The following is a 22,662-nucleotide window of genomic DNA, read 5'->3' on the forward strand; positions in this document are numbered from 1 at the left end:
GTAGGGCCGTCAGTAAGCCGCGTTTTTCTTGTAGTGAGCTAAACTTAAGAATAACAACAATTAGTAGTCTCCCAAACTCCTCGTGTTCGACCCTTACTAGTGCAACGCATCGTTCACTTGCGAGGTATAACTTGATACCATCAAGTTTTTGGCGACGTTGCCGGGGAGTTACGGCTAGATATTAATCGTTTTTGTTCTAGTTTAGACTAAGTCCCTTGTTACTAATCCTTTCTTTCAAGTGCTTAGCTCTTTTGCATGAGTAGGCGACGAAGAAGAGGTCAACCAACATATCCACTTGATCGCGAAATTGAAGCCACGGCAAGAAGACTTAATTCTCTAAGAAGAAGGGGTTTACTTGATACACCACCAATAGAAGAAGGTAATCACCAAGAAGCTACCGAAGTGTTTGAAAATCCTTTTGGGGTTTTAGAAGAAGAACCTAACATCATGGGTGATCCGGTTCCGATAAGAGAGACTATGGCTCCTAAGCACATAGTCAATCCAAGCATCCAAAGGCCAAGGATTCAAGCTAATAACTTTGAAATCAAAAATGTCTTGCTCAACCTTGTTCAAGACAACCAATTTGGAGGAAGTCCCTTGGAGAACCCGAATGATCATCTAAATGAGTTCCTTGAAAATTGTGATATGTACAAGTCGAATGGGGTCTCCGATGATGCGGTACGCCTTTGGTTGTTCCCCCGTTCACTTAAGGGTTCGGCCAAGGATTGGTTAAAGAACTGTGACCCGGATTCCTTCAAGACATGGGATGAGTTGGCTTCGGCATTTTTGAACAAGTATTTCCCACCCTCAAGAACGGCCAAAGTAAAGAGTGAACTACAAAGCTTTACTCAAGAAGAGGATGAGACCTTATATGAGGCATGGGAGCGGTATAAGAGACTCTAACGGTTATGCCCCCACCATGGCATCTCCGAGGCCGAGCTAGTGAACAATTTCTACAAAGGGTTGACCCAAGACCTTCGGCTTTCATTAGATGCGGGGTCGGGAAAAGGTGCCTTAGACATTTTGGGGCATAAAGCGGCAAAGGAGCTAATTGAGGAGATGGCCTCACGAACTATGGAATGGGGAAGTGATAGGCAATCAAGAAAGGGCAAGAACAAGGATTCTAATGCGGTTTTGAATGTGGAGGTTAAGGGAATGCTAGATGAACTCACCCAACAAGTTGCTTTGCTAAATTCAAAACCTTCAAGCTCCGATATGAGGCAAGTCTTGTCTTGTGAGTTGTGTGGGGAACAAGGGCACACTACAATTGGGTGTCCCTTGATTTCACCCCTCCAAGAGGTGTGATATGAGCAAGCAAATGGAGTTTGGGAATCCACAAGTGCAAGGCAAGGGTTCAATAATAACAACCACAAATTTGGTAATGGAAAAATAACTCATCCTTTCTTGTCTTATGCTTCACAAAACATTCAAAACCCAACCACTTCCTCACCACAACAACAAAGTTTCAATCAAAACTCTCAATTCCAAAGACAAATCCCACCCGGTTTCCAAAGAAAACAATTTGTCACTCAAAACCAACAACCATTTGGGGGTTTCAAGGGACAAAATTTCAACCAACCTCAAAACCAAAACTTTCAAACTCCTCAAAAACCTTCTTGGGAGCAAGCCTTTGAGCAATTAGTGATTGCCAACCAAAAAGTTGACTCAAAGCTTGACAACCACATTGCCTCACAAAGCCGGGTTAATGATGAAATAAGAGCATCCCAAAAAGCAACGGAAACTCATGTAGCCCAAATTTCACAACAATTGAGTCAATTGGCTCAAAATCCGGGGAAGTTTCCGGGTAATACGGTTAACCCAAGGGAGATGAATGCGGTATTTTTGAGAAATGGAAGGCAATTGGAGGAGGTTGAGAAATCTCCTAAGTGGAAGAGGAAAAGGGTGTCTAGTGAAGTAGTGAAAGAGCACCCGGTTGAAGTTGTGGAAGAAGGTGAAATTGGGGTGGAGAAGTCAAAGGAGGTGGAGATGGTTGATCCTCCAAAGCAAGATGAACCTATTGCAACTAAAACCAAAGAATGTACTCCACCACCAAGGGAGTATGTTGTACCGGTACCCTTCCCCCAAAGGCTTGCAAGGCCTAGGCTTGAAAAGAAATATGAGAAGTTTGTTGAGATCTTGAAGGGAATGAATGTCACGATTCCTTTCCTTGATATGATTACCGAAATTCCATCATATGGTAAGTTTCTTAAGGATCTTGTCACTTTGAAAAATAAGAATGGAGAGGTGCAAACCATCAACCTCTCTAAGGAGTGTAGTGCTATTCTTACTCACACCAACAAGCTTCCAAATAAGCTAGAAGACCCGGGTAGCTTCTCAATTCCGTGTTCTATCCAAGGAGTGGCTATTAAAAGAGCATTGTGTGACTTGGGGGCTAGTGTGAGCCTCATGCCACTTTCAATCTTCAAGAGGCTTGATTTGGGAGATTTGAAGCCAACTAGAGTTTCACTTCAACTAGCCGATCGGTCGGTTAAATTTCCCATTGGTGTGATTGAAGATGTACCCTTGGTTGTTGGGAAGCTAATCATACCATGTGATTTCTTTGTCATGGATATGCCCGAGTACTACAATGTGCCTATTATCTTGGGGCGACCTTATCTAGCCACCGGTGGAGCAATGATTGATGTGAAGAGTGGGAAGTTATCTTTGCAAGTGGGTGAAGACAAAGTTGAATTTGAACTTGCCAAGTCTATGGAAGCTCCATCTCTAAGCAACTCTTGTTGTAGGGTGTATATGGTGGAAGATAACTTGGATGAACCTAATTTAGGGCCTTCATTTTTGGATCCATTAGAAGCTTTCCCAAAAAATGAAAAAGGAAAAGAAGAGTTGAAGCTTGAGTGTGGAGGGGATCACCCCAATGTGATCCCTCCCAAATTTGATTCTAGCACTAATACCCCTTCAAAAATGAAGCCAAGGGTTGAGAAGAAGAAACCAAAAAAACGGAGAAAGAAAGTGAAAAGAAAAGGGAAATGTGAACCAAGCCTCGAAAATGAAGAAGTTCTTGTCCATGACAAGAAGAAGCTTGAAGAAGAAATTGCCCGGAAATGGTCGGAAGTGCACCACGCCATAAGCGGTGTACATTAAATGTTGTCAAAACTTGGAAGCTCTTACTCCATGGGAAAATTTGAAGTTGTTAAAGGGATAGCGGGATTCCAAGAGGGGGATCCCGGTTGATTGAAGACTCTTTGATGAAGAGGTTTGGTGGAGTTACTTAACAACCACCACAATGTATATATTCTCCTTCTCTTTAATTAAGTTTTTATCGCATTTTGCATTTAGTGACATGACCCAAATAGGAGTTAATCTAAATTAGCTCTCTATGCATTCATGTAGTATAGTTTGTATTGTCCTTTCAATTATTGCATATAGTATAGAGCATGCATTTCATTCTTATTTTTAAAATCACAAAAAAATTGAAAAATGACAAAAACCAACAAAAACATGTTCTTTTATTTCTCTAAATGCCCTCCCATGTCTATAAATAAGTGTGGGGAGGGTCTAAAAAAAACACCAAAAACATGCATTTTCATTTTTATTTTCCTCCACACATTTATTTCCATTTGGAAGTAATGTAAATAAATAAGTGTGGGGAGGAAATTCAAATATTGAGAAAAATACCAAAAATATGTTCTTTTTATTTTCAAAAAATAAAAATACAAAAATATGTTCTTTTCTTTTTCTTATTCACTCCCTATGCTTTTGTCCATTGAGGACAATGTATATTTCAAGTGTGAGGAGGGAAATATCCACTCTTGTGAATATTTGTTTATATTTGTAAATACTTTTAAATTTGATAAAATTTCAAAAAAATCCATAAAAATTGAAAAATTAGAAAAATTTACAAAATCATTTGCATTGTATATATATATGTCTTATCTAACCTTTGGCATAGCGCATTGAACATTTGAGGCAAAAAGGAGCTAGAAGACCGCTTGGTATAATCCTTCCTATCTCTTACTCCTTTTTACTATTCTTTCTTTTTGGTATCTTGGATATTTTGAAGGAGAATGAGAATTTTGTTGCCTTGTGTGTCTCCTTGGGAGACCATATGGATTGTTGGTGTTGATGCGTGCTGCTAGGATTAGATATTGGTTGCATGTTTATTTTCATGTTCTTTTGATTTCCGCTTACATTTTGTCACATGTATATATGTGTTGTGTTTCCTTCTCATTGCATCGAGTTTGTATATAAAATTTTTGAACAAAATTTGGTCTAGGAAGGGAGTATGATACCCTCTATGATGATATTGTCTAGGTCGTGTCTTTCCCCTCTTAGTGGCTTGTACCTTAGAGACTTCCTTGTTAGGGTGTTTGCTTGCAAATACCCGGGGAAATGAGGCTAGACCGGAGAGTGTCGACCACCTTGTGAGACCATAGACCGTAGACTAGGCCTAGATTTCGACATAGCCACTTACATGTGAGATTTAGAGCCTCCTTGGGACCGGTACATCCATACCCGGTCTCCCATAGCTGTGAGTAGGCTCCTTGCGTGGCATGTCACATCACGACGCACAGGCATGGCGTCCTTTCCTTTTAGACCATGAGATGTTCATTTATATGCATATTTTGAAACAACTAGTTGCATTTCATTGATAAGCCTCACATTGCCAAATAAGCCTAATTTTTCGACCCATTAGACTAGGTTTTATTTTGATAACCCCTTTTGAGCTTGAACCTTTTTCTTGACACCTACAAAACTAGCTACATACCATAAACAACCTTCCCTTATCAAGAAAGTTGCTTACATGTTGTTGGTTGTATGAAGAAGGGAGTTTTGAGTCCTAGTTGATGATTTGAGTCGGAATAATTACCTTCATTTGGTTGGTTTGAATAAAGAGGTTTTGAAAAAGAAAAGAAAAAAAAATAGAAAAGAAAAAAAAATGTGTAAGAAGAAAAAAAAAATAGAGAAAGAAAAAAAATTCATTTATAATTTGTTTGATGAGAAAAAGCCAAACAACACTCCTTTCATCATTGGAGTAGAAAAAGGCGTTGCAAGAATAAAGGGGCACTTGATGTTTTTCCTAAGTGAATCGGGTTTACACAATTTTTGCTTGATTTTGGCAATCAAATCTCTTGTTAGGGTGTAAACGTTATTCATTGGTTGCAATAAGGTGATAATTTTTGTGTTTTTCCAAAGTGAGTCGGGTTTGCACAATGTTTGCATTAATTCGGGAAACCAATTTTTGTAAAAGTGTGTAGACGTTACTCATTTGTTGAAATAAAAGTGGAAGAAATGGAATTTTGGCAACTTCTTGATATGTACCTCCACATTTTTCCCAAAATGGTGCTTGCACCAACCCCGTTTCGTCCCGTCACCTAGCCCCATTACAACCTTGTTTCTCTTTATGCATATTTTCTTTTTTTTTTTGCATCTCATAAATGGTCTTGTAGGAGAGGATTCCATGTTAGATTGCGGGCATGTCTCACGAGTCGAGTAGTAGAGTGATTTTGGTTACTTTTTGCACAAAAATCACCCGTTCTAAAAACAAAATGAGAGATTAGTGAAAACCGTGAGGAAGTCGGTAGTCTAGGTCCCCTTAGTCATGGGTCGGTATGGTTGAATCTTGTGTGTGTTGTGTAAATCTTGAAAGTTAGGCTTGATTTCCCCCTTTTCCCGCCTTTGAATTTGTTTCCTAGGCATTTGGTTGTCATATTGAGGTTGCTTGAGCCACAACTAGGGCATTGACACCCCGCCAAGACTATGAGACGGTATCTCCCGACCAAAACCTTTAATTATTCAAAGCAAAACGGCCGCTTAGATGAGGAAAGCGGTTTGACTTTTTGTTAGATGCATTCTATTGCTTTATTTTGTGCTTTCTAGATGAATGCATCGCAATTTTGTAGCAAGACCCAACTTGCCATGCAATAGGGCACTTTTCCCTCATGAGTGTTAAATTGTGAGTTGAAGGGGCGTTGAGTGCGCTAATACTCGTTCGGCTATTATTAGTAGAATAACTAAGTGATGCTTATATTGTGCATACACTTTTAAATTATGGGTCCATCTTTTACCTTGCATAAATTATGATTTTGCTTACTCGGGGACGAGTAAGGGTCAAGTGTTGGGAGATTTGATAACACCATTTTAACCCCCATATTTGATGTCCCGGACCCATTTTTGTCATAATAAATCAAGCATTATGAACTCATTTAAGTTAGTATTAGCTTTGCCCGAGTTCTTTCCCTTCACTCTTAGCGTAGGACATGTTTTGAGCATTTTTTCCCGTACTTATGAACCCTTTTGTAGGTACCGTGCTCGAAAATATAAGAACGGGACTTGGAGCGGAATTTACTTGAAGAAAGGAAGCAATAATGAAGAATCGCAATCGAGGGAGTAAACTACACCCGGCCGGGCACAACTTTACCCGACCGGGCACAACTTTACCCGACCGGGTATCTCTCACCCGTTTGGCGTTTTTAGCGTTTTTTAGCCCATTTTGACATTTTACCCGGGAGGGTACAATTATACCCGCCCGGGCATAATTGTACCCTCCCGGGCACAATTGTACCCTCCCGGGCACAATTGTACCCTCCCGGGTACAATTTACTCCCTCGGTTGCACTTGTTTTTGTCTTCTCTTGTATTCTCACCTAACTTTTTGTAAGGGATATAAATACTTGATTTCTCAGAAAATTAGGGATCTAATCCTAGTTTGGGGAGGAAATTTGTGAGGTTTAGAGAGGAGAAACTCAAATCCTTTGTAACTTGGCAATTATTCTTCATCAATCAAAGATTATTATTATTATTGTTCTTACCTTGTTCTTCCTTATTGTTCATCCTTTCAATAGTTGGTATTGCTTCTTTCCTTTTTCTCTTTTCTCCCTTGTTCTTCAATTGTTTTCCATTGTTGTTTGTTGTTGTTAGATTTCTTTTTGTTGGAATTTGTTGAGACTTGTTGTTTGTTGATAGTTTAGTCAAAATCTCTCCCTCTCTTGTTTGTTGTTCATGCTTTTGATTGGAATTGTTCATATAAAGCTTGAGACTTTGATAGACTTGATAAAGCTTGGGTCTTTTTGAGTTGATTCATTTACTCTTAGCCTTATTAGTTGATTTCCATCATCTCTTATCACCATTACATACTCTATCATAAAATTCATAATATCACCATGTTTGTTGTTAAAGTATCCTCCTTTATTGCTTGTCTTGCTAAAGTGACCATGATTAGTGAGTAGTACCCTTACTAGGGTGCGATTGGGCACTTACATGAGTGATTAAAATGCTTGATTCCATTTAAATAGTCATTAAGGGGAAATTGGTGGGGTTTACCTTAGGATTTATTTTGTTAATGTTGTGATTTGGGATTTTGGTTGATTGATGACCCTTGTCCACCAATGGGAATTGGTTAGGTCCTAAGTTGACCCACCTTTTTACATCCTTTGCCTATTTGGGTTGAACCCGGGAGGGAGAGCCTAAAGAGGGTGCCTTTGGGGACCGGTTTGACCATCACCTTTGGGAAAAGGGTTGGGAAGGCCGGGAATTTATCGTATACTTAGTGACTCCTAGCATAAATAGACTACCTTTGTAACACCCCTCATACCAAGGTACCTTGCCAAGGACTACCCTAGCATGAAAGGCTGTTACCATCTCGGTTTCCCGAGGTTAGTATATCAAAGTTACAAATTCCAAACAACATTTATTAAAGTATAAAAGTTAAAGATTACATTATCTCAGACCAACTCAAAATAAACGTACAATGTCTCAATACAAATGAAATCCAAGACATCTAAACTCATAACAACGGAAGCTAGACTTGACGTGATGACTCCCCATGACTGTCCCATAGCTAAACATCGCATTACATCTGTCACAATCGCTCACCATCCCGAATGGATCACCGCAGGTTTACAAAACAACAACACGGGGTCAGTTCTACTCAATCAATATAAGACAACAACAAGACAACCGGTGACCATCGATCTCACACAAGAACCGACTACACACCGAAGTGTGTAGCCCGCCAGATTACCCATCGCAACAGGTAATCCTCGCCGCCAATGGGTGACCGCAGCCCATCCCCACCTAGTCCAACTCATCAACGAGCGACTAACAATCCCTGTCCCTTAATGTGCACATCCCCTCCCGTGGCGGGTTCCACGGAGGGCGAACTAGGGTGTGAAGCCACTCCCGCAAGTGACTCCACCACAATCACAATCACATGACATCACAGCCATCTCAATCCCCTCACACCAACATCGTCACAAAAATCTCCATACTCCGATGATCAACAGATAACAATAATCACAACAAACATGTCTTACAAAGAACAGTAAACTGAGTAGGGAAACCCTACCTTTTCGCAATCCGCTTACGCTGCAATCAACCATACAAATGCATAACAAATACCACATCGTCACCAACGAAAGGATGAATGATTGAATGCGATTGCTAAGATTGTCCATACATACACAAAGGAGAGATTGGGAGTGATTAGAGCGTCGTACGTTTGATTAGATTTTGTAAAATGATGTTTTAGAAACTGTTTATCGAATAAATAACCCCTAACTACTCCCGCATCAAACCGCTGAAATAACACTCGACGAACCGGATACTCGGTCGAGTATAGAGCATACTCGGCCGAGTATCCTCTACTCGGTCGAGTATTCATCATACTCGGCCGAGTATTCCTCGGCAGAAGCCAAACATAACATGCACTTAGCACTACTCGGCCGAGTAGGCTCTACTCGGTCGAGTACTTAGCCTAATAAAATCCGTAGTATTACAATCTTCCCCCCTTAAAAGAACTTCGTCCCCGAAGTTCCAACCCAACCTATAAAACGTGGACATTTAACACTAACTCCACAAACCACTCTTCCTTCCACAACATGGCTCAGGATATCGTCTCAACTATAGCATAGGCTCCCAATACTGACTCCATAACATTACCAAATAACCACAATATAATGTTGCCAACCTTGTCTCACTTCCATAACACTCAATAGCACTCAATCCACAAAAGAAGATCAACCGTCAAAACGGAATGTTACATTCTACCATCCTTAAAACGAACTTCGTCCTCGAAGTTTACTCAAACCCATAAACATCATCTTCCAACTGTCAAAACTATCGGACTCATAATCATCATCATTCAACTGTCAACACTATTGAAATATTCTCTCATTCCTAAACATCGAACTACTACAAGCACGGTCATGACCTTTAATAAAATCAAAACAAATATCCGTCCTTTATGCTACACCAACACTCTACTTCCAATTATACTACCATATGCACAACAATCAAAATCTCTTTTATCGCATCCTACTCCTCTTAAGAAAAATGTTACGTCCTCGTAACTCGCTAATACTAAATCCTAGCTATATATTCTCATTATCCCCATCACCACCGCATGTCAAAGATGACCACTTATAATCTGAACAGTCGCCATGCATATATCTTAGGCTCTCTTACTTAAACAACTCTCATCCTTCAATTCACTCGTCACACTCCCTAACCTATACCTCAAAATCTTTAATTTAACCCAAAACTTCAAATCTTCCACATTACCGCAACATGACACACCTCTCTATATAAACTATATAAAACTCATATCACCAAAAGCATAACTCACACTCCACACTTGTTACGTACACTCACACTAGATCCTCAAGTTCTTTTCTTTCATTACCGCAAAACTCATACATAACTTAACATGACATCAATTCCCAATATCCTACACTCACTATCTCAACAAAAGGTTATGAACCACCTGCCGCTTTCAGATCATTACAACACATATTCCACGAATCACTTGCCATGACTATGACTACCGATGCCTCATCTTAAAACAAGATCAACATTACTGTAACAACTTCTCACAACAGTGTCCCATCAACAGAATATCACTATACCATGACAACAACGAAAACATATACAACTCTCTTTCATATCATACTCTACCCTCATTCCCAAACTGAAACTGGTAAGAAACATCAACGAACAAAACAACAGTCTTTATGTTCAACCAAAACTCACAAGGAACAACAGCAAACAAAACAACAATCTATGTTTAACTGCTATGCACTTTCGAAAACTCGTATCATAATCATCTCACCTACTCCACCACAACCGGTGACGGCATCACAACACCGCCACCAACAGCCGCACCGCAGTGCGAAAATACCCGCATCACAACATTAAGTACCGTGCCCGGATCACCACCCGAGGCACCACAACTACACCGATAGACATCACAACATACACAATCCCATAAACACTGACTCAATATAACATCTCGGACAAGAAAAACTTACTCAAGACTGCTTTACTAGATCACAACACCATATATCATACGAAATAAATAGACAAGAATCTCATGCATACCATCCATACTTTTTCATGGAATAAACATATATTATGAATACACATGCAAGTATAACCAGTTATGTCAGACCACCCAAACTATCACTTTTGATCATCATTCCATTAAGTTACCATATCCAACATATATTACCGAACATTCAGATAACAACATTATAACTATCACACCATACCGCTTCTCGTGAGATCACAACCTCACACAAACATTTATATACATCTTAGACCCATAATCACATCCAACTAGTTAATCCTGATCACGTAAGTTACCAATTGACAATGAATATCTCTTTTCCAGACTTAACTCAGGTGCCCTTCATAACATATCTTCTCTTACACACAATTATCACCACCCGGCGAACGTAGCCATATCATATGTACCCAACTATCAGCGAACACCTCACATATCCATACCTTAAACTCCCTCACAACCAAACATTAATCACCTCCACAAAATCAACCTCATTAGAACAACTAACTTCCCTAAAATAACATCGTCCTCAACCACTAGTGACAATACTATGACACCAACATCTTTCATGTGACTACTCTCTTACTATCACTTCTTAATATAACAATCCGTTTCCTCCCTTTAGTTATCATCCCAAACAACGAACATCAAATATATCAACAAAATCACCCCAACACTATTTCCAATTCCATCCTTTATCATATCGCTACCTAACTCTCCACCAAAATCTCAGATCTTGCAACACTTCACAAGCTTCCTATTTCCCTTAATACCTCGAAACTCACGGCTAACACGTCGTCCTGCTCTCCTATATAACCATTAACTCACACCCTCTAGTGGGGATATCGTACATTTCATAATTTCCTACTTTCATGCTCATTAGCTTCGGTCAACGTTCTCTCAACTTACTTCCATCCTTCTTTCTACCTTTTTACTCAATAATACCAGTTAATAATTCTTCTCCTTTCTTTTTCTACCTATCTCTGTAGTAATTTGTTTATTTTCCATAGCTCCACAACTCTAATTCCATTAATTCATATCAATATCCTATCATTCTTCTTAGCATTTATCATCCCTCATCTTGCTTCACACTCACCCTTGTCACCATCAAGTCCACGCACTAACAGTTACTCTTCAATTAGTCGTATCTCCTTTTCGCATTTCTAGAAACCAAAATTCACTTCATACCGTTTGTCTAAAGAATTACACACTAGGCTCACCCCTTGATATTCCAACTTCCCAAATTAGCCACTATCTACAAATCTACATCGCGACATAACTTCCTTTAAGTTCACTATATACCTCTCTTTCCTATCTTCTTACAACAACCTTCCATTACATATATCCTTAAGCAACTCTATCCTAACTGTCTTCCTCCATAAATCCTTACACATCCAAATATGCCACTATTCGTATCCCTTATCTCAATCTATCATTCTCATGCTTCTTTACACTTACATCACCCTTGCCCATATACACTTACTTTTATACTACTCAACACACGACTATATCACTCATCATATCTCACAAAACATGCTCTTTACCTCGACTAGCTCATCATTCTTCCCTTTTCTTTTTCCACTATCCTTCACAACCACATTAACATATGTCTTCCTTACCCAACACATGTCCCTCATAAGCCGTCATTCTCCATGTCATAACTTAGGTAACTTACGTATCAAGACCGTCTCACATATAAAAGAAGGCGTGAAGGCTCAAAACATACATGTGTATATACCCTACGACTCAAAACAATGTAAAAACATAGCCACCGGCTCAAAACAAAAGTAAGAACATAGCCACCGACTCAAAACAAAAGTAAGAATATAGCCACCGACTCAAAATGGCCGCCCAAAGAGGTACTCGGTCGAGTACATAACATACTAGGTCGAGTACAAGGTACTCGGTCGAGTAACTATATTACTCGGTCGAGTTTCGACTCCAGAAGCAAACTCAATTGTCGCAGAAGGATTACTCGGTCGAGTATTGGGAATACTCGGCCGAGTAGACCTTACTCGGTCGAGTATGAGACTACTCGGCCGAGTTCACGACTCCAGACGCTAAACAGTATTATCACAGAGAGATTACTCGGCCGAATATGGAACACTCGGTCGAGTATAAAAGATACTCGGCCGAGTAGGGACTACTCGGTCGAGTATCGGCGCAGTTCTCAGCACCGTCCAGTTTTCGTAAAACAGTCATATCTCACTCGTTACTTGGTCAATCTGGGCGTGTGACCTATCGTTAGAATCGTAAGTGGACAAGCTATCACCTCAACTTAGAATCACAGCAATATCATTTCTAGAACTCGACTTATGACAGTTTTAAGACAACCCTTCCAAACATCGGTTTGTATACAACTTAAAATTCCTTAACAAAACAACTTGAACATGCATAAAACAAATAATAACGACCAAATACTTCTAAAAACCAGTACATAGGTGAACGTTTACCATACTCACATCAAAATTAAACACAATATTCATATGCATAGACGGAAGACCTTAATCACATGCTACTACCAACAACCAACATTAACATCATCATGATTATATACGCATGTATCACTACCCTTTTGAAAGCCACATAATAAACATTTAACATGCCAACATATTTCATACCAAATCCGTTTCACCATGTCTTACACATGTTTCCACACATCTCACTTCCTTTCACATGATTCAACCATTCAAGTTCCACATGCCACACACACGCATCGAAAAGACTCGCAACAAATTCCCCCTGGTGACCGGCTTGAGATTGTGAGGGCCATAGTGCGACTTCGGGACGTCTCCCAAGTCTTTGCGGTAGCTCCAAACAACTCTCCCCGGGTTCATTTTATTTTGACTCTCTAAGTTCATTGAGTTCATTAGTTTTAGGTGCCGGAATCGTCGGCTCTGATACCACTTTGTAACACCCCCTCATACCAAGGTACCTTGCCAAGGACTACCCTAGCATGAAAGGCTGTTACCATCTCGGTTTCCCGAGGTTAGTATATCAAAGTTACAAATTCCAAACAACATTTATTAAAGTATAAAAGTTAAAGATTACATTATCTCAGACCAACTCAAAATAAACGTACAATGTCTCAATACAAATGAAATCCAAGACATCTAAACTCATAACAACGGAAGCTAGACTTGACGTGATGACTCCCCATGACTGTCCCATAGCTAAACATCTGCATTACCTGTCACAATCTGCTCACCATCCCCGAATGGATCACCGCAGGTTTTACAAAACAACAACACGGGGTCAGTTCTACTCAATCAATATAAGACAACAACAAGACAACCAGCTGACCATCGATCTCACACAGTAACCGACTACACACCGAAGTGTGTAGCCCTGCCAGATTACCCATCGCAACAGGTAATCCTCGCCGCCAGTGGGTGACCGCAGCCCATCCCCACCTAGTCCAGCTCATCAACGAGCGACTAACAATCCCTGTCCCTTAATGTGCACATCCCCTCCCGTGGCGGGTTCCACGGAGGGCGAACTAGGGTGTGAAGCCACTCCCGCAAGTGACTCCACCACAATCACAATCACATGACATCACAGCCATCTCAATCCCCTCACACCAACATCGTCACAAAAATCTCCATACTCCGATGATCAACAGATAACAATAATCACAACAAACATGTCTTACAAAGAACAGTAAACTGAGTAGGGAAACCCTACCTTTTCGCAATCCGCTTACGCTGCAATCAACCATACAAATGCATAACAAATACCACATCGTCACCAACGAAAGGATGAATGATTGAATGCGATTGCTAAGATTGTCCATACATACACAAAGGAGAGATTGGGAGTGATTAGAGCGTCGTACGTTTGATTAGATTTTGTAAAATGATGTTTTAGAAACTGTTTATCGAATAAATAACCCCTAACTACTCCCGCATCAAACCGCTGAAATAACACTCGACGAACCGGATACTCGGTCGAGTATAGAGCATACTCGGCCGAGTATCCTCTACTCGGTCGAGTATTCATCATACTCGGCCGAGTATTCCTCGGCAGAAGCCAAACATAACATGCACTTAGCACTACTCGGCCGAGTAGGCTCTACTCGGTCGAGTACTTAGCCTAATAAAATCCGTAGTATTACAACCTTGGGAATGGCGCGCGTTCCTAGGGTCCTAGAATGTTGTATAGGAGATTCCGAGTCATGAGCCCGGGAGGGAGTTGAGTCGGTAGGTCTAGTGTCCTATTGTGAGCCCGGGAGGGAGTCAATAGGCGAGTTAGAGGCGTTTTCCCCCGCCTTGTGTACCCAAGATGACTTATTGCCGGAATTAGCATGATAATCATGAATGTTTGTAGCCTAATCGTGCCCTAGTCTTTTTATATCTTGAGTAACACATCTTTCCTTTTAATTTTCTCTTTGAATTTAGTTGTTGCTTATTTAGTTTAAATTGTTAGTCATTTAGTGTAGCTTACATAGTTATTTCACCAATCTATCCTTTTCCTTTGACTTAGCTAAACTAAGAATAACAACAATTAGTAGTCTCCCAAACTCCTCGTGTTCGACCCTTACTAGTGCAACGCATCGTTCACTTGCGAGGTATAACTTGATACCATCAGGCCTTCCTGTTGGTATGAAGATATATTGGGTACTTACTACATTTGGTAGTCGCAGCTTACTACATTGGGTACTTTGTATATTTGGTCACGTTTGTTGCACACTTGGTTCGTTTGTCCATTTTGTGGGTTGTGTTCAAGTCAGAGTGGAGACTACCGAGGCAGGAAGTGACTTTAGAAGCGATCCTGGTGAAGCTGATTTGGGTTCGTATTCTTCTTGGTTTAGTTCGTGTTTGTATAATTCAAGTCAAGGTGGAGATTGTTAGGAATTTGTGCCTTGAATTAGTGTCGAATACGAATTAAGTAAAGACAAGAAGCAGGAAATAAGCTAAGGATTAAAAGACGAAGCAATGATCCGTAAGTCTCGCGAGTCGCATGGCTATATGTTGCCCATGACCGACTTTCGTGAGTGAGTATACTATGGCTCACTTTGCTATACGTGAGCTTGTGGAAAGTGGGTGGGTCCCATGCACTTTTCTAGTTTGTTTAGTCTTTGAGCTAGTTTCCTAATACGGGTTGTTTAGGAAATTAATTAATTAATTTCCTAATTGTCTTTGTTTCCTAATTAGACTAGATCTTTTATTTAGGGTGGAATAAATCTATATAAAGACCCTTGTATTAGTCTAGGTTAATTAAGGAGGTGGAGATAGTATTTGTGATCACAGTCTAATGAGAGTCGATTTGTGAGGTTCCCTCCAGGAGGAAGCTTCAGTTTGTTCCGGGCTCGAGTAGATTGGCGTTCGTCTGAATTTGGAGATCGAAGGAGTCCGTTCGGATCTTGGTGGCCACAAGATCGTTTGTCTCTACCATTGTACTATTATCTCCACAATAGTGAATTTGCTCTCCTTCAGGGTGGACGTAGCCAGTTATTTTACTGGTGAACCACGTATATCTGTGTGTCATTTTATTTGTTATTCGCTATATTTATTCTTATCACCCTAATCGATAAACTATTGAGTAACGGAACGCCTCCATTACAACATGTAGTATGGTAGTACCAAAGCGTAAAACGGTGTACATCTAAGATATTCAGTGTCCCTTCAACTCATCAAAATGGTAAGAAGTAGTATCTCCATTACCGTGTCGCACTTTCGAACATCAATCCAAATCCCAAACGGGTGGGTGTGAACTAGACCTGTCAAACGGGTTGGGCGGGTCGGGTCTCAGGTCAAGTCAAAATACAAATCGGGTCATACGCGTCACGGGTCGGATTAAGGTCAGAATAAGGGTCAAGAAATAATTTATAACACCTTTTTTTATCAATTTTTTTTTTAAAATGTAACATATTTAAAGTCAATATTTAATCATATTCAATGTTTACATTGATCATATTGAGTCATTGACAAAATTATTAGATTAAAGTTATTTTAATAGTTATTTTAATATTAAATATTATTCCTTCCTATTCATTTTAACTCTCCTTCTTTCCCTTTTCATCTATTCATATAACTCTCCATCTTTCCTTATTTAGTAAAGTTTTATACTTATTTTAATCACCTTACCCCACAACAATACCCCACAATACTCATATTTTATCTTATTTTAATCATCATACCTCACAACAATACTTATTTTAATCATCTTACCCCCACAATAATACATTTCCTCTCTCTAATTACCTTACACCACCACAATACTTTACAATAAAATAATCTTCCCCCTTAATTTACGTGCCCTTTTAAAAGGGGAGAGTTAAAATGAATAAGAGGGAGTATAAAAGTTTTACAAAATTGACTTTTTAATTGTGTTTATATTTTAAGTAATAAAAAAAATAATTTAACTATTTTTTCAATTATAATATAAAAATATTAATATTTTAATAAAATTCTTGATTTACCTTTGACCTAGCGGGTCAATCCGTTCGGTTCGGGTCTAGACCTTAAACTAACGGGTCATTTCGGTCGGGTCGGGTCGAGACCTTAAAATAATTGTGTAGTTGTATAATATTGTTGATTGCTGATTGTGTGTTTCGGTCTCTGAATTTTGTTTGTTAACTGAGGTGATATATTTTAACGAAGTATGCTTTTTGATAAGCAATGTTTGTTTATTATTAGTTGTTGTATCGCGCGCTGCGCGCGATACCTTAAATATTTTAGTTACGATTCTTTGTCTTCTTTGTGTACATTTGTGACTGGTTCAAATTTAGTGACATAAAGAGTTTGAAACTGCTAGTGCACCGAGTCGTAATAGGAAACAAACGCCTTAGATGACGTAGAAGCGCGTAATATATAGACACAGTTTCTTTACCAAAGAGATATTATGCAGTACTGATATACACCCTTATTATACTCGGAATCTTGGAGCAAGGTAGATAGACACCACTTTGAAAGTATTCTTCGATGTAAGAAACACGCCACTATTCAATTTCCTACTTGCTGCCTGCTTTATCAGAGAACACAAAATCTCATTGAAGACGGCGATATCCGTCACAAGCTTGTGACGGATACCATTTCCTCTCACAAAATACCCATAAGAGGTGAGTGGGGAGCACATGAGGAATGCCCCACCTTGTCCCCTCTCCCTTTTTGTGAGAGGTCTTCAGCTTGTAACGGGATTAACCCGTCACAAATCCCGTCATAAGCAAGACGCTTTGATCAGAGAATAGTATGATGTTTATTTCAGACTAAAATGCAACTAAACACAATCGGTGCGTAATAAAAGACCCATTCCCACAATATTTGCCCAGTAACATTCGTGCCATAAGGCACTCTATGTTAGTAATCAGCTGCCACGCCTAAACACAAAATTACTTTCATTTTGATCAATATTAAGCTTAATAATTATGGGATCATCAATTTAATCGAGTCTCTTTCGGGTCGGGTTCGGGTCACTAATCATTTGGTCATGGCGAATTACGGGGCGTCATCGGGTCGAGTCAGGTTGATTTCGAGTTGGAATATTTCGAGTTCTATCGGGATCGGGTCAGACTTGCCAAATCTACATACATTTATCCCATCTATATATGATGAAAAGTTGTATCCAAATAGACCTGCTAAAACTAACCTCGCCCGAATGGTATTACCCGATCAACCCGTTCTGCATCTGTACTCGACACGGCGACACCCGAACTCAAGACCTGAGCTTTAACTGAACCTGAATTAACTCGACCCAATATAACCCGACAATAATATTTATCACTACACACTGATTATTATCCACAAAAAACTAGATAAAAGTAAGAGGTAATTGATAAACACTCCCAACATAAGTCCTCTTTAACACAATCACTACCTACATAAACAAATTTTCAAAATTACTACCACAAAAGTAATTCCAACATGAAAAACACTACTATTTGCCCGAAAAACCTCAATAAAGTCCGCAAATTCAAACTGCCCTACAAAAATCTTCTTTTTCATCCTCAAACTACGATTCCCATCAATAACCACCAACCCTCACGCATAACCACCATCTCCTCCAACCACCTCAACTAACCACCACCAACCTCGTTGCCATCCACACAACGTCACCACTCACCACCACCAGCCACCCTTCTCCTTTTACTCTCTCTTTCTCACACACACACACTCTCTCTCTCTCTCTCTCCTTTCACCACCACCACCACCACCACTACCACATCAACTACGACTAACACCATACTCACCACGACCATCTTCGTCCAGATCTGGAACACCACCTACCGCCGAAACAAATTCCACCGCTGATGTACAACCTCTTACCTCGACAACCACAACTAACGCACCACACTCACCACGTCCTCCTCCTTTGTCTCTCCTTACCTGTCGACCTCCTCCTTTCTCCTTTCCTGTAGCTGCTTCGGTGTTTGAGGGGAGTGGCAAATGGCCGGCGTCGAGGTGGCAGTGATGGGTCCTTTTTTGGGGTTGTTTTTGGTTGAATTGGGTGGTGGAGGAAGATGGTGGGATAAGATGTTTGAGGTGGTAGGGGTATTCTGGTCATATAATTCATAATTTGGACGGAAAATGGAATTTGCTGATGAGGTCAGAGTCACTATATCTTATCTTATATATATATAAAACTGGGTTGAAACGCTGTGGATGCGCCACGTGTCCATACAGCCTTAATGACAAGTATTAATTACAGCTAATCATTTAATATGAACATAATAAATGTTGTATATATCTCAGCAAAATATTAATTATAGTTCAATAAATTTTATTATAAAATTATATTAAATAACTACAGTGATTTGATTGTAAATTTATTAAAAAAAAAATTTGATAAAAATTCTAAAATGTAAATAATTATGTTCATTGCGAAAAATGCTTTACATTGAGTATAATTTTCATTATGTTTATTGAAATATTTTGATAGGTAGAGATGATTAAAGTGAGTGTCTCCTAATGATTTACATTTCCGTGAACAAAAAACTTAGACCATTAAATCCATTAAGAAAAATATATTTGGAAGAGTCATTGTATTTATTAAAATAGAACTTAAAGAAAACTACTAAGAGATAAGTTTTTATAGTGGGAGAATGAAAAAAAAATATATTGCAAGATATTGAATACATATGAGATTTTGATAGGTTTAAATAGTATGTATGTACACAATGATTGCGAGTGCATTTGAATAATCAAAACAAAAGAAATGATTATTAAGTAATATAATATTATAAACGACATGTAAAAGTAGAAAATACGTTAAAATTTTTTTAATATCCTCAATTAAATATGTATACGTTAAGTATAAAATATTGATTATGACCAACTAAATATTACTTTTAGTTAAATATTTTATATTTTACCTTATAAATATTTTGAAGTTAAACCTCAAAAAATAATATTTGAGAAAACACCATTATATATAGTTATTTAAAAGTACAAATGACACAAATTTCTTATAGATATGTTTGATACATAGCACATGAAACACACAATCAAAACATTTGAATAAGTTGAGTTTGGCCCCTGTATGTTTGATACATAAATATAAAAAATTAATAATTACATAAAATTATATTCACATAATTTTGAACAAATATTAATTGATTTGGAATATAACATATCATGAAATGATATAATTTGAGAATATAATGTTGATTGTTGCATTATTCGAATAAATTTTATTTTAATTAATATAATATTTGATAAGTCAAAAATTTATTTATAAAATGTTGATCATACATAATTAATTATCACTTATTAGTTTGAATTAAAATTGTATATATTTTATTTTAAAACATTGAAATTAAACCTAAAAAATTTAATTTGAGAAAAATTAATTTATTTTTATTTATAAGTAAATATATTAAGGTCATACATGAATTATTTTATTTTCCTACAATTATAATAATAAAATTTTAAAACAGGCCGCGCGAAGCGCGGGATACTACCTAGTTGGTAGTAATTATGATTTTTTTTTTATTTTGGTAGTAATTGTGAAAAAGAAGACTTAAGTTGGTAGTGTTTATCAATTTATCCTACAAGTAAATTCGAAATGACTCGAATTCGAAATGACTCCACCAAAACTGACCCGACCCGATTAACTTATTCGGCAGATCTACTCGCAAACCGCCCATAGTACACACTTGCAAACCGCCCAAACGTATTTATATATTATGGGACTATGCGCAGGCCATACTCCGAGTACATAAATTTTGTCGACTATATAATGGTATACTTGACACTAACATGTGTATGCCATCTTCATATTCACAATGAATAAGAACGAAACACAAAACGAGATACCAATAATCTCCCAAGAAGAACTTGAAAGCCTCAAACAAAGCCTTCCACATGTTTCTTCCACCAACAATAAAATGGAACTAATAAACTACCAAGGCTTCTGGATCCCTGAATCACTTTTGGCTCGGATTCTCCAGCTTCAAAGACATTTCCTAGCTCGAGATAGCGATCTCATTATTACCGGCCTACCAAAAACCGGCACCACATGGTTAAAATCTTTACTTTTCACAATTGTCAACCGTGCAATATACCCCGTTAATCAAAACCCTTTACTAAAAAATCACCCGCAAGAGCTTGTATACAACCTAGAGAGTGACATTTACGGAGAGGCTTTTGAATACCCCCGGCCTCAGCATCTTGTTGAGCTTCCCTCTCCAAGACTTCTTAGCACCCACTTGCCCTACACGTCGCTCCCTGAATCGATGAGGACATCTAATTGTCGACTTTTATATATATGTCGGAATCCCTTAGACGCACTCACCTCGCTTTTTCACTTTGGAATGAGCTACCTTAAGTATGCAAATAGCAAAGAGGTATTTCGTGTCGAGGATCTATTTGATGATTTTTGTGCAAGCAGGTCCATTTTCGGACCATTTTTTGAGCACGTGGTTACATATTGGAAAATGAGCTTAGAACAACCTGAAAAGGTGTTGTTTCTTAAGTACGAGGATCTTAAGGATGACCCAAAACACCATTTGAAAAGGGTGGCGGAATTTATAGGTATGCCTTTTACTCCATTTGAGGAAAGTCAAAATTTTATTGACCAAATAATAGAGTTTTGTAGCATTGGAAATATGAAGGAATTAGAAGTTAACAAGAATGGTGTTAAATTAATTTCATAAGAAAAATGAGTTAGCGTCATTATTTTATGGCTCCATTCTATAAATAAAGTAAGTGGTTAAGTTCTGCGGTTCAGGTATTAAGTATGTATGAAGTGTTGAATGATATAAATGTAATCTACTTCTTTTTTATGTTATATTTTAACTTGTTCTTTGTGATTTAATTTGTAAATACCATCGGATGGTAATATGGTACTATATCATTCATTGAAGTGCAGCGAATATTGCGTCATTGTGTACAATTTGTACAATTTGTTAGACCAGACAAGGTTTATCTCTTTCATAACTAACTATACCAGATTAATAGATTTCCACGTAGATGGTTATATGAAGAAACATTGATATTACAGAAACGATTTTATCTAATACGGAGTGGTGATCTTTGTTTTAAAAAATTGCATTTCGTTTGATCTTTTAAGACTTGTATTCAATTGATTTCGCTTTCGAACCGTTTTCATTAGTCACAATGTACAACAAAAATGTAATCTAAATGTTGGCGTTTGTCGGAACATATATGAACACGTAATCCGTGAACTTTGGTTGTATGTAGTACCAAAGCGTAAAATGGTGTACATGGGAAATTAACGCCAATCTCCCACGCGCAACGGAAGCAACCAATCAACAAGTAAACCGTAAAAGTAAATAAATGTAAGCAATATTAAGATGAGACAATATTTTAGGGTCAAACCCAGGGCAAAACCTTCCAAACCGGAAGTAAAACCCACTAGCCAAATCGACTAGAATCCACTATAATAATATAGTACCAGTACAACGTAACCGTTCCGAATTAATACCAATTCGAAACCCACAATAAAATAAGATAACAACCTCTAACCCTCCAGTAATATTAGTCAATGCCACTAATATCACCCCTAGAGTAACCTCCTAAATTATTGTATTATAACACCCGTTATACTGTCTCTCACCCTCAAACCCCGACTGTAATTTTATTTACTAGTCACCTTGTTTGATTATAATTTGTGAGATGCTTTTCCAAAGGATTTCCCATCCTTTATATAGCATGTGAAAAGACGTTAGATTTTATAATAATAAAATCACTTCTCACGTTACCCATGAATAAATTAATCACATTCATATGTTTTTACGTAATTGTAAAAAACAAATGAATTCATATTCATTTAACTCCAAAATGTTAATTGTGCATTTTGAACGCATATAACATTTCTAATTAAAACCTTGTGTAACTTGTGTTGGATTATTAATTGGGTGTTACCCAACAGATGTTCAGTGTCCCTTCAACTCATCAAAATGGT

At 38.3% G+C, this 22,662-nt stretch overlaps 1 protein-coding gene and 1 non-coding gene across 2 annotated transcripts; one reads left to right on the plus strand and one right to left on the minus strand.

Moving 5' to 3' along the window:
• Positions 1-819: 819 nt before the first annotated feature.
• Positions 820-926, minus strand: LOC141597857 (small nucleolar RNA R71). Its single transcript, XR_012523070.1, has one exon. It is a non-coding gene; the product is annotated as a small nucleolar RNA R71 (small nucleolar RNA).
• A 19,375-nt stretch (positions 927-20,301) lies between these two features.
• Positions 20,302-21,391, plus strand: LOC141594600 (cytosolic sulfotransferase 13-like). The gene has a single exon (XM_074414607.1). It carries the CDS (start codon positions 20,522-20,524, stop codon positions 21,389-21,391), a length of 870 nt encoding a protein of 289 aa, XP_074270708.1. The 5' UTR covers positions 20,302-20,521.
• Positions 21,392-22,662: the final 1,271 nt, after the last annotated feature.

This window comes from Silene latifolia, chromosome 8 (genome assembly GCF_048544455.1).
Source record: "Silene latifolia isolate original U9 population chromosome 8, ASM4854445v1, whole genome shotgun sequence".
Lineage (NCBI taxonomy): Eukaryota > Viridiplantae > Streptophyta > Magnoliopsida > Caryophyllales > Caryophyllaceae > Silene > Silene latifolia.

Excerpts from the sequence above, each read along its gene's own strand:
- LOC141594600 (XM_074414607.1), top strand. The coding sequence starts at position 20,522 with ATGAATAAGAACGAAACACAAAACGAGATACCAATAATCTCCCAAGAA.